Source organism: Alexandromys fortis, unplaced genomic scaffold, assembly GCF_014885135.2.
Source record: "Alexandromys fortis isolate MF-2015 unplaced genomic scaffold, M_Fortis_MF-2015_v1.1 scaffold_120, whole genome shotgun sequence".
NCBI lineage: Eukaryota > Metazoa > Chordata > Mammalia > Rodentia > Cricetidae > Alexandromys > Alexandromys fortis.
Window position 1 is genome coordinate 1,725,146 of NW_026067999.1, and position 13,807 is coordinate 1,738,952.

At 42.0% G+C, this 13,807-nt stretch overlaps 1 protein-coding gene across 2 annotated transcripts in view; it reads right to left on the reverse strand.

Annotated features, from left to right (window-relative positions):
- Positions 1 to 13,426, reverse strand: part of Syap1 (synapse associated protein 1) — a 28,589-nt gene extending 15,163 nt beyond the window's left edge. Inside the window, exons 1-4 of one of the 2 annotated variants that reach the window (XM_050160604.1) lie at positions 13,062 to 13,426; positions 8,276 to 8,394; positions 7,984 to 8,050; positions 4,350 to 4,423 (exon numbers count right to left, since the gene is read on the reverse strand). In XM_050160604.1, coding sequence (XP_050016561.1) covers positions 4,350 to 4,423; positions 7,984 to 8,050; positions 8,276 to 8,394; positions 13,062 to 13,266 — 465 coding nt within the window. In that variant the 5' untranslated portion in view covers positions 13,267 to 13,426. The remainder of the gene's footprint in view (positions 1 to 4,349; positions 4,424 to 7,983; positions 8,051 to 8,275; positions 8,395 to 13,061) is intronic. The other variant, XM_050160603.1, reaches the window with a different exon arrangement.
- Positions 13,427 to 13,807: the final 381 nt, after the last annotated feature.

Consider the following 13,807-nt stretch of genomic DNA (forward strand, 5'->3'; position numbering starts at 1 on the left):
GAAATTTTTTTCAATAAAAAATTAAAAAAAAAGAAAAAAAGAAAAAAAATGATCAGAGCACTCTAGATATTTAGAAAGAACAGAATCCGAGACTGCCCTAGGGAAGCAGGAGTGGTAGTCATTCTGTATGGAGCAATCATGGCATTAAAACATTGGCATCCTTTAAAAAAAAGAAAAAAATTTTTTTTTTGGTTTTTCAAGACAGGGTTTCTCTGTAGCTTTGGAGCCTGTCCTGGAACTAGCTCTTGTAGACCAGGCTGGTCTCGAACTCACAGAGATCCGCCTGCCTCTGCCTCCCAAGTGCTGGGATTAAAGGCGTGCGCCACCACCGCCGGCTAAAAAAAGAAATTTAAGGCCAGCCTCTGCTATAGAATGAGTCCAAGGCCAGCCTGTGCTACCCTATTAAGTTTGGGACCAGACTGGCCTGCCTCAAAACAAAGTAAAACAACACAACACAGAATTTTACTAGTTAGAGAAAACTGGTTCAATGTAACATTCTCCTGCACCTATCTCTCCAATATGTCTGGTAATCTGGGCAAGTGTAATGGCTAATCTTGGTTGTCAACTTGACCACATCTGGAATCAACTGAAACCCAAGCTGCTAGGCACTCCCTGTGAAGAATTTATTAATCAGATTATTTGAAGCAGGAAAACCCATCCTAAACCTGGCAGCCCACATTAAAGGGCACAGGAAGAAACACTGCGTTTTGCTTGCTTGCCCTCTCTCTATGGCAAATTCGTCTATCCTATTGCTGCAGCTGGTATTAAATCCAACTTCTTCAGGATTCCAATGTAGACTGAACACCGGCACCTATATCCAGGAACCTTCCAGGACTGCATGCAGCACCAGACAGGGACTGCAGAGATATCCAGCCTTGTCCAATCTTGGACAACTAACAGATTCTCAGAACCACAACCTGAGAGCCAGTCTAATAAGTCTATTCTTAATACGTATATTTAGTCTGTCAGTTCTGTGCCTATAGAGAATCCTGACTGGTTCAGCAGGCAAGATTTCACATAAACAAAAAAAAAAAGGGCAGGCAGTCCATACACTGTGATTAGCTAGCACTGTTTTTTTTTTTTTAAAGGACCTTGTTGATATATAAGGCATTTTCACTTTTCAAAACATCATTTTTTCTTTCTTTTTTTAAGAAAGTTTTTAGTATAGGTGTTTCCCCAACATCTATGTCTGTGTACCACATGCATGCCTGATGACTGAAGAGGTCAGAAGAGATTCTGAGACTGGGAGTTACTGATGGTTGTAAGCAGCCACGTAGGTGCTGAGAATCTGGATCCTCTGTTCTTAACCACTGAGCCAACTTGCCAGCCCCAACTTTTTGTTGAAAAGACAGTCTCTTATAGTAAAGACTATTGTTAAATTATCTCTATTGGAGGATAACTTTGAACTCCTGATCCTCCTGCCTCCACCTCCTGACTGTTGGGATAACAAGCATGAATGCTGACTTTCCTTAATTCAACGTCATGAACAACTTTCTAGCTCTAAGGGCTAAATCAAATGAGCACTAACATCATAACTTACTAAACCAGACCTGTTTCCATAGTCATTTAAATAGTTTTTAACCTGCTGGAAAGAATTCTAAAAGCACACATCTGTTATATGAGCCCTTGAGAGGCTAAAGGTAAAGGATTGCTTAGAATTTGAGACCAGACTGTGCTAGATACTGATTTCAAGAATTCCTTTTAAAAAGGAGAGTTTTTATTCTTTATAAAGTGATCTTTAAAATTTTTAAATTTATTATCATTATTGTGTGTGTCGGGGGGGGGAGTAGGGGCATACACCCTTGTGATACAGCTTGTATACAGAGGTGAGATGACAGCTTTATGGATTTGGTTCTCTCTCCCATCTTTTATGTGGGTCCAACAGATTGGACTCAAGTCACCAGGCAAGAGTTTTCTTTACCCACTGAGCCATTTTGTTGGCCCATAAATGATATCTTTTGCAGAAATTCCCATAAGTGGAGTTTCTGGTCCATGAGTACAATGATTTCAATGACTATTACCCAGGCTTTCCTGTAGAAGAGGTATATGGCAAGGAAGACTCACAAATTTTTACTAGAAAAACAAAACAATAGAGGTGGGGGTGCTGGTGGATAATAGAGCACATGAATAAACTATATAGTAAACAAGGTCCTGAATTCAATCCCTAGTGCCAAAAGGGGTGGGGGTACGTTAAAGAGAGTGTCCAGTGAGATAGCTCAGAGATCACTGGGACCCACATGGAAGGAGAGAATTAACACCCTGCATGTTATACTGTGATCTCCACATGTGCTGTTATGTATGTACACACATACACACAAAATAAATAAAGGCAACAAAATTTTTTACAAAAGGAAAATGTAGGTTAAAAACAAAAGTGAGCCTTGAATCCCAGCACTTAGAAGGCATAGGCAGGTAGATATCTAAGTTCTGAGGAAGCTGGAGCTATGTTGTAAGACCATGTCTCAGAAACAAAGAATTGGAGAAATACTGGAGAGTTGGCTCAGCAGTTAAGACCACTGGCTGTTCTTCCAGAGGACCTGGGTTTGAGTCCCAGCACCCATATAGAGGCTAATAACTACCTGCAACTTCAGTTCCAGGGGATCCCACACCTTCTTCTTGCCTTCAAGGGCATCAGGTATATATGTGATACACAGGCATATATGCAGGCATATAATACCCACACAGATAAAAATAAACATGAAACTATAGATTACAGTGAAAATATGGATTTATGAAGGCATTGTGCACTGAGCTTTGATAAAGCTGGCCTTTGCTCTCTGAAAGAACACAGATAAGTAAGAAAACATTAGAATCTCAGTCCCCTCTGTGCAATAGGGCTAAAAACACTAGCTACACTGTGGTCATGCTAGGAGCCTCAAAAGATAGTATGGGGAAGTAATTTCTCAAACTGTCCTTTGTAACATTACTGTTTTGTGGGCCAGCAAATGAAATGCCATCTCTATCAATGTCAATTACCAACAAACATATGTAGGTAAATAGAAAATATGGAATACAATCATTTCCTTCACAAGAACTGCATTGCTGCCTCAAAACTTCATCTTACTATATCTCAAAGATTATCAAATCATATAAAAAAATCTCTTCCTTTTTGAAACATCCTTATTATATAGACCCACCTAACCTCAAACAGGTGACAATCTTCCTGCATCGATCTCCCAAGTACTAGGATTACAGGTATGAGCCTCTATCTTTTTAAGGCTGAAACAATGATTTGGCATAATAGGCTATACTTTAATGTGAATAAAAGAAAAGTATAACCTAACTCAAAGTTTTTGTTTTTAAGTTAGGCTGGGTGTCCTTTAATTCCAGCACTTGGGAAGCAGAGACAGACACACCTCTTTATCTCTGTGTGTTCAAGGCCAGCCTGGTTCACAGAGCCAGTTCCAGGCAGCCAGGGCTGTTACAGGGAAACCCTGTCTCAGGATCAGTGAGACACAGTCACAGGGCCCCTCCCCTGCCTGAAGATCTAAACACATCTTCTTCAGTGGTATAGCCACTGGTAAATTGGTCACGTTCCTGTAAATAGCTTCTAATTCACACTCCTGTAAGCAATCCTAATGAAACTCATTGAATCAACAGGAACGAAGGCTGGGGATGTAGCTTGGTGCTAAAATACTTATCTATCATGTCTGACACAGTAATGCAAAAACAAAACAATCCAGGAAGTTACTAAAAAATCATCAAAGTTAACATGCATGTTCTTAAATTTTCAAAAATGTTGTAAAAAAAAAGGGACATGGTGGCACATGTAATTAATCCCAGCACTCAGGAGGCAGAGGAAGGTGGACAGCCTGGTCTATGTAGTGAGTTCCAGGACAGCCAGAACTATGTATTGAGACCCTGTCTCAAACCAAACCAAACCAAAACTGTAAAAGCCTGGCATGGTGAAACACACTTGTAACCTCAGTACTAGGGAAGCTTAAATAGGTAGACAGTTGTAGGCCAGCCTAGGCTACATAGTGAGTTCAAGGTCAGCCTAGGCGCCTTAGCAAAACCCAGCCTCAAAAAACAAACAAACAAACAAAGAAACTAAAATACAAACAAGAGCATGTAAAAATGGCATATAAGTAAAAGAATCTGGACAAGTTGTGATCGCACATGTTTTTAATCTCAGTACTTGGTAGGCAGATGGACTTCTGTGAGTTTGGGGCTAGCCTGGTCTCCAGAGCAAGTTCCAGGACAGCCAAAGCTATGTAGTGAGACCCTGTCTCCAAAAAAGAAAATGAAGGAGAAGAAAAAGTATTTAGCTAAAGAGAAAATCTGTGAACAGAGATGTACTATGGTAGGAGAAAAGTCTTACCTACACAGGGTATTTAAAGGGTACTCACAGCTGATAAAGCCAAAATTTGCTGTTGAATTGTTTCTTCATCATGACTATCAACCCATGGCGGCACAGCAGCTTCTATGCAGGAGAAAAAAAGGTTATTGGGGCTAGAGAGATGGCTCAGTAGTTAAAGAGATTAAAAAAATCTTGTTGATATTGCAGAGAACCTTGGTTCAGTTCCCAGAACCCACAAGGCAGCTCACAACTGCCTATTAATTCAAGTTCCAGGGGATTTGACACCTTCTGGCTTCTGCAGACACTACATAGTTACAACAGTTAAATCGTAATCTGTCATTTCAATATAAGACCACTTAAAATAGTAATTTACCAATAAGCTCCAAATATGATTATTCACTGTAATACCCAGACTTAATTTGTAAGCTTTATGCATATATTTGGTCAACAAATACTCTACTTGAATGGTACAGTACAGAATTCTGACAACAATTTAATCAGATAACCAAAATCAGTATCACTGGGCCCATACAATGGCTCAGTGGGTAAAGGTACTTACCCACAAGACTGAAGACCTGAATTTGATGCCTGGGATCACATGGTAGAAATGTGCAAAGTGGCACACATGAGTGTATATATGCACACACAGACAAACAGTGGGGGAGAAACACACTGTGGATCCCTGAACATGTTATTTCAAGAAGAATTAAAATATCAAGAATATACAATCCTATTCTAATCATGAGGAAATATCAGACAAAGCTCAATCTACAATAGTATATTAAGATGGGAACAGCCCACCCGCAACACTTGGATGTGGAGTCAGGAAGACCAGGAATTCAAGGATAACCTCAACTACATAGCAAATATGAGGTCAGCCAGGATTGTCTAAGGCCCTGTCTCAAAAAAAAAAAAAAAAAAGACAAAGTTGTTAGAACATTCCAGACTAAAGAACTAAAGAAGGCTAAGAGAAATGACATGACAGAATATAATATCATATCCTCAACTAGTACTTAACTAGATTCTGGAGGGAAATGTTATAAAGGACATCACTGGGTCAACTATCAAAATGAATAGGTGTTAGATTTGTGTATTATATCTCTGAGCATGGTAGTACATGTCTGTATCTTGGTACTTGGGAAGATGAGGCAAATAAATTACTTCAAGTTCTAGGCAGCCTGGGCTATGGAGTGAGATGCTGTTAAAAAAAAAAAGTTGGGCGTGGTGATCCACTTTAATCCTAGCACTAGGAAGACAGAGGCAAGCAGTTCTCTGTTTAGAACTCTATCAGTTCAAGGATATCCTGGACTACACAGCAAGTTCCAGGTCAGCCAGGGACACACAGTACAACCCTGTCTCAAAAAAAAGCTGAAGAGATAATTCAGTGCTTTAGAATTTATGACATAGGGTTAAGATGGCTCAGAAGTTAAGAGCACTTGCTACAGTTCCAGGAGGATCCAGGTTTGATTCCCAGCATATATGTAGTGATGTAGTGGCTCACAACTTTCTGAAATTCCAGTTTGAGGATGATCTGATACCTTCTCGTGACCTCCTCAGGTGTCATATTGCTCTTGCAGAGGCCCCAGAGTTCAGTTCCTAGCATCCATTGTCAGGTAGTTCACACCCACTTACAACTACAGCTCCGAGGCACATGGCCCTATCACAATACATATAATTAACAATAAAAATAAATAGAAAGGGCTATTAAGATGGCTCAGCTGTTAAAAGCACCTGATGCCATGAATTTGATCTTTGGGACCCACTTGGTAGGACAGAATCCTGGAAGTTGTCCTCTGCCACACAAAGGCCAGAAGTAAATAAAGGTAATAAAAAATAAGAGAGAGAGAGAGAGAGAGAGAGAGAGAGAGAGAGAGAGAGAGAGAGAGAGAGGGATCTTGAGAAGTGAAACCAAAGCAAAAAACCAATTAGAGACAATAACCTACAGGGCTGGAATCAAATTGTCAATGAACAGTTAGAAGCTGAATGTTGAGGATACCAAGATGACATACACCTAGTTAGGTATGATTAGGAAGGGAATGCAGGACTCCACTCAAGCAGTCATCTGCTCTTTATAGTAGATTCTAACTGTACTAACCCCCAACACATGTCAGACCCAAAGCAATCCATTCAAAGAGGTAGTTCCAGATTTGCCCCATACACAGTGATGAGGTGTTAAGCTGGGGATATAATAGCTCCGTTGGTAGAATGCTTGCTTAGCATGCACAAGATCCTAGGTTCCATTCCCAGCACAGTACAAATCCAGTATTGTGATGTATATCTATAATGCTACCACTTGGAAGGCAGAGCAAGGAGAGATGAAATTCAAGGTATTTGCTGACTATATAGCAAGTTAGAGGTCAGCTTTGGCTGTGTGAAGCCCTGTTTAAAAAACAAATGAAAAACAGCTGGTATCAATGTTAAATTTCTGAGCCTGGCTTTTTACAAAGACCTGTCAATGTTGGGATCTGCAATGTAGAGACTGGAAGTCTTACACCTCTCACAGTTGCTGTCCTAGCTGAGAAGATGAAAAAAGAATCTGGCAACATACTTTATTTGTTGCTGGCGATAGCTTTTTATTTATTGATTGATTTTGACACAGTGTTTCATATAACCCAGGTTGGCCTCCAACTTACTATGTAGCTGAGGTTGGCTTAAACTCTTGATCTTTCTACCTTTGCTTCTCAAATGCTGGAGTTTCAGGTGCCGGCTATGTTTTTGCTTTGATTTTTGTTTTTAGACTAGGTCTTGCTAATCCAGCTGGTCTCAAACTCCTAGCAATCCTTTTACCTTAGCCTCTTGGGTACTGGAATCACAGGTATGCACTAAAAGGCCTGATTAGGCTTTGGTCTTTTTGATTGATCCTCTTCTCTACCATGTTCAGTAAAAGACTGAATTCTTTGTGTGTGTGTGTGTGTGTGTGTGTGTGTGTGTGTGTTTATTTTCTCTCTACATAGACCTGGCTGTTCGGGAACTCATTATGTAGACAAGACTGGACTCAAACTCTCAGCAATTGACCTTTCTCTACTTCCCAAGTGCAGGGATCAAAGGCATGCACCACGATATTGGTTTTTCAAGACAGGGTTTCTCTGTAGCTTTGGAACCTGTCCTGGAACTAGCTCTTGTAGACCAGGCTGGCCTCAAACTCACAGGGATCCGCCTGCCTCTGCCTCCCAAGTGCTGGAATTAAAGGTTTGCGCCACCACTGCCCAGCTGAAAATCTGACTATTTTTTAATTTAAAAAGTTTTTTCCTTATTTTGTAGCCCAGGCTGGCCTGGACTTACTATATATCTCAGGCTAGGAGTACAGCCTCAAACTCACAGCAATCCTTCTGCTTTAGCTTCCCAACTGCTGGGATTCAAGTGTGAGCCACTATTCCTGGCTGTCCATAGACATTTTTTGGCGCTTGGGATCTAACCCAGGGCCCTGTATACACTATGCATATGTCCTACCACTGGACTCCACCCTAGTCTTATATGTTTTTGTATTCTTAGAGCTTTAGTATAGGTTAGCACATAATAAATGCTCAATAAAACCTGGTAGGAAGCTGGTATGGTAGCTCAGCAGTAGCACTTGCCTAGCATATGTAAGGACCTGGGGTTGATCCCCAGCACCAAAAACTGACACACACATATTCACATACACAGAAACTTGGCTGAGAATCTAAGATAAACTTATATCATACCTGACTTCTTTGTGTGCTGTTCTTCAACAAATTTTTTCTGTTCTTTTTGAAAATCCCCTATAATGGTCTGTTAAAAAACACATGAAAAGTCAAATTACTTTGAAAGTTTACTATTAGGTAAGAATTATAGTCATAATACATGTGTACATGTATGAAATTGTCCAAGAATCAAGAAAAGATATTCTAGAAAAATTCCATCAGCACATTATATTTTACTTGAGTTAAAAAGATGATTACATTAGCCACTTACAACTTTCAAAAATTTCTCCTTTTACAAGTTCTCTAAATGTACCTTATCAATGATGTCATCTATTTTTCCTTCTTCCACAGATTTCTTTATTGTCTGAGCTGTTTCAGCAACAGATTCAGTTATCTTCTTTGTGGCAGCACTTGCAAAGTTAAACAAATAATCTGTAAAGGAAAAAAGGGTCCGTGCTTCATCCAAGTACAACGGTTATCATACCTTCCCATCAGTATCTGCAGGGATCTGTGTAAGGCCCTTTCTGGATACCAAAATCTGTACAATGTTTAGGTCCCCTTTGTAATAATGGCACAACACAACCTATGTTCACCTATATAGTCCTGTGTAAGTTAAATCACCTTTACTGGAACCCAAACAGGTCCTCATGGGTTGCATAGCTCTTAACCACTAATCTCTTCAGTATCCACACTGTCGTTCTAATCTAAGGAAATCATTATTTGAAAACTGGCAAACTGGCTGACCATGGTGGTACGTGTCTATAACCCCAGCATTTGGGAAGCAGAGGCAGATAGATCCCTGTAAGATCAAGACTAGCTTGCTCTCTACATAGCTAGTTTTAGGTCACCCAGGAATATATATTGAGACTCTGTTATCCACCACTCCCCTACAAAAAAGTAGTAGGTGGCTAGATGGTTCAGTGAGTAAAGACACTCGTCAAAAAGCACAACGATCCCCACATAGTTGAAGGAGAGAGCCAACTCCTAAAAGCTGTCTCTCAATTTGCACCATGGCACACATATAACCCACATACACAAACAAATTATCAAAGCTGACAGAAACATGACATGAGGCTAGAATAGGAAGGAAAAAAAATGTAATAGAAAACCCTTGGCAAATTAACATTCTTACACACAGGTAGGTTAATTTTCAAAGGTATTTCACTTAATTTTAGAATCCCAGAAATCTTAAGTATTAGCAGGGTGCTTAGAAGTGACCAGATTCTCCTTCAATGGTGGTGCATGCCTTTAATTCCAACACTCAGGAGGCAGAAGCAATCAGATCTCTGAGAATTTCAAGCCAGCCTGGTCTACAGAGCTAGTTCCAGGTCAGCCAAAACTATGAAAAGAAACCCTGTCTCAACACCAAAAAAAAGTGACCAGACTCAACTTTATATCCAGGTAATAATCCACTTCCCAGTATATGACTTTGAGAGGCCATAATTTCTTAGTATTACCCCCAAATAGCTGAAAGCTTTTGCAAGTCTCTTGTCATTTCCACCTCTCAGTTTTAGGTCTCTCTTCCCCCACAACAAGAATCTGTTATTGCTGGGCATAATGGCACACATCTTTAATCCCAGCACTTAGGGAGACAGAGGCAGGCAGATCTCTTGTGATTTCGAGGCCAGCCTTGTCTACATAGTGGGTTCCAGAACTGCCAGAGCTACATAGTGAGATCCTGTATGTAAAACAAAAAACAAAACTATTATGTGTATGAGTTCATGATGTATGTGGGGATAGGCACATGTGTCATGTGGGCATATTGGAGATCAGAGGACAACTCTGTGGAGGCATTTCTCTCCTTTCTGTGGGTTATGGGAAACAAAAGCAGGTCATCAGACTTTCAAGGCCAGTGTCTATACCCACTGAGCCATCTTGCTGAGCCCCTAGGTCTGTCTTTTCTCTTAGGGAATATAAACTACTCTACTAAATCTAAGCAATGTCCTTAAATTTCTTTCTCTTCAAACTAACACTGCCAGTTCTAAAGACTATTGTTCATAAGCTATGGAATCAAAGCTCTCTGTAACTAGAAATGTGCTATGAGAACTCAATTAGGTGTTTTCGAGACAAAGTTTTGCTATCTAGATTTGGTTACTCACTATGTAACTCAGGCCGTCCTTGAACTTTTAGTAATCTTCCTGCCTCAGCATTCTGAGTTTTGGAGGATTCCCCATCCCTACCCAGCTTAGATACATGTTTATCAAAGCACTTAAATTTTCCTGGGTGCATACTAGTTGTGTGGATGATAAAGATATTTAGCACTTCTAGCATGATAGATACCCTGCTCATAAAGAGTATAGGAGCTATAGAGGTGGATCAGCGGTTAAGAGCAATGGATCCTCCAGAGGACCTGGGTTTGATTCCCAGCAGCTTTCAGGGGATGTGATGTCCTCTTTTGGTATCTGTGGGCACACATGGTACACAGACATACATACAGACAAAACATCCATACACACAAAGAGTACATAAGATAGTTCAAAACAACTAAGCACTCTGCACTGAATAATAGATATTTTGTTAGCTCCTTTGGAGACAGTGACCATAGGAAAGCATAAGTTTATCAGGAGGAAGGACCAAGGAAGAGGCAGTTTGGTTTGGAATGAAGGAAGAGTATGTAAAGTTGGGTGTTCACTACTGGTAATGATAACAGTAAGTGGCTGGAATGCATAAATAGGTCACTATTAAACGGGAAGTACTTAGGATCCAATCTTGACAATAGGGATTCAACAAATGTTGGCTTAACAAATGGAGTTCTTAGTAGATTCCAGTAGATTTCAAAGGTCCAAAAATTTACTTACTGGGAATCAGGCTTAATACTTAACTTTATTTTTCAAAACACAGGTAGGAGTCAGGCACAGTGTAGCTAAATTTGCTATCCAGTGATTACTCTTGGGAGGTGGAGGCAGGAGTTCAAGTCAGCCTCAGCTATGTAGAGAATTTGAGGCTTGCCTTGGAATACACTCAAAAAAAAAAAAAAAAACCCCAAAGCCAAACTAAAAAACAAAACCCCACAAAGAAAAGTACACAAATACATCCTCTTAGACAAAATGTATTTTTCCGGCCAATATGCAGGATTAGAACATCTCTGATAATTTCTCTAGCCTCTCTAAAACTCTGTGTATTAAACAAGAACATTTACATAGCTACTTAAATTATAGAAGCAGGAGCATTCCTTTATCCTAAAACTTTAAATTCCCAATCAATAGGGATGGGTTCCATCGAAACTCAGCTTCCTCAATCATCAAGGGAGCGGGTAAAGAAGGAAAATAAAACCAGACTACCAACAACAGAGAGAACCTGGAGAACCTTGTGAGAAAAGATGGCAGGAAGCAGGGCTCAGAGGCCTAGCATGTGTGTGGCTCTAGGTTCTTTGGTCCTGAAAAGAAAATTCGGGGAAATTTAGTTGGGCATGATGGTACCCAGCCAGGATCTTGGACTTCGGAAGCAGAAACAGGTGGTCAGGAGGGCTTGTCTTTACAGATAATGTCTCACTAAGTTGTCAAGCACTGAACTCACATTGTAGCCCAGGTAGGCCTAGATCCAGTGATCCTCTTGCTTTAGCCTTTTAAATACCCTAGGCCTAGTTTTTTAGTTTTATGAGACAAGGTCTCTTGTAGCCTTGGCTGGCTTGGAGCTCACCTATATAGCTGAGGCTGGCCTTGAACTCCTGATCTTCCTTTCTAAAGAATTCCAAATGCTGGGGTTACATGCCTGTGCCACCACACCAGGCTTTCATTCCACATTAATCTATCCCAACTACCCAATATAACCTCTGCTCTTTTAAGTCTTTTCACATTCCCTGAATATCCCAAGTTCATTCCTTCCCAATTTTCTACACCGAAAACATTAAAAAAAAAAGATTTCTGCTGATCTCACGATATCACTTAGTTTTATTTCCCTCGTGCCTGAGATGATACACTGTTAAGATTTGATAGTGGGGCTGTTTTTCCTGTCCCTCTATCTCATAGTCATTTTTTTTTGAACATTAGGGCCTTTCCTACTGAAGTCTGTGTTTCTCTGTTCTTTGGCACCCTGAATCCATCTGATAGGCCCTTAAAACTTTCTACATTTAGTGAATGTGTGGCGGTGATCCCAACAGGATGGAGAGAGAGGAAGGAGTGTTGAGTTCACAACCATCCTTGGCCGTATGGTGAGTTTGAAGCCAGCAGAGGCTATATAACACTGTCTCAAAACAACAACAAAAACACTTGCTAAATTTAGTATACATTTTTGTTGCCATTCTCTTTTATTTACTTCTGTTTAGGGCCCACCAGCCCAAAGTCACCTTCTTTGCCTATTTAAGCATACCAAAGTCCCTCCAAAATTAGTTACCACAGTAGGTGTTTATATTCTCAAGGACTACTTTTTGTTCAAGTTCAACTAGACTATAAACTTGGGAAGAGTGTGGGCTTTGAAATCAGGTAGATTTTTGGCTCAAATTCTACTTGTACTGCTTACTATCAATAAAATGTTGGCTTTGTTCTCCCAACTCTTGGGGGATGGTGAATAGCTGAAACTCAGGTATTTATTGTCATTAAGATCTAGCACTGAAACTCGTATATAGTAGATAATGGCAGCTTCTTTTCCACCTCAAGGAAAAAGGTCCTGCTGGAAGCAGAGGCGGGAAGATCAATGTCATCCCTACAATGCAATGTGAGTTCGAAACCCGTCTACCTGAGCTACAGGAGACCCTGTTTCAAACAATTCAAAGACATGCATGGCTTAAGCTTGAGTAACCTACCAAGCTACTTGAGACAATATACCTTTTAGTCCTTTCTTGGGACAAAAGGCATTTTCTCAACCAACTCTAGCTGAGAAGGTGGCGATTCAGGTGAAAGCTGGCAAGCTGAACAAGCCAAACTGCTTGTCAAAACCCCGAAAACAGCGGCACACCGCTCGCTTCACTGCGCCCAGGCTTCCTATGTATACAAACTTAGCAAGAGAGCGACAAATTCTTAGGCACCTCGAGGACACGACATGACTCCTTGGGGAAGCTTCGGCGTCGCCTAGCTCCCAAGTTCGGAAGGACCGACCCCCCTCTCACACTGGCATCCCTGCGCCCCCTCCCAGCCCACCCTCGCGTCCCGGAGGGGACTCACTGCCAAGGCCTTTGGCCTGGTGGAGGAACTCTGGGTCTCCCGTGGGCTGCTGCTCGGACTCGGTGGGCTCCGCCGGCGGCTCAGAGCGCTCCTCAGGGGGCGAGCCTCCTGACGACGGCTCGTCCCCTCCAAGCGGCTCTCCTCCGGCCGCCGCCCCCCCCTCGGGCTCCTTCAGGCCCAACCAACTGCTCAATCCACGGAACATCCTTCCCGCGTCGCCGCCGCCCCCTCACCCAAGAGCCCTGCCGCCTTTAACCGCCCCCTGCGACCTGACACCGCGGGTCTCTGAGGGCGACTGGCCGGAAGCCACAGCGACAGCCCCGTCGCCAGTCGGCCTTTAGCCCACCCTCTATGACGCCACCCCAGCTGGCCGCGCTGCGCTGCGTCACGTCCGGGTTAAGCTCCGCCCCCCGCTCGCGCCGGGGCTGTGCGCGAGAAAAAGGGGCAAAAGGCCAAAGGGCTTTCCTCGCGGAGCCCCGCCCCCTGTCTGCCCTTTTACTCTTTCTCCGGCTTTCTGAGCGTTTAGACGGAATCTTTTTTGGGCTTGTCCTACCTGGTCTCGTTTTCTGTTTGCCTTGCAGTGACGGCTTCGCATTTACAGGTCAAGCTGGACGGGACCGGGTTACACGCCCCCCAGCCCCTTAGAAATGGAAAAAGTCTCCTCCTTCGCCTAAGTAACCCAACCTAGGGGCAGTGACTCAAACCTGTAGTCCCAGCTTTTGGGAACTGGAGGAAAGAAGATCAAG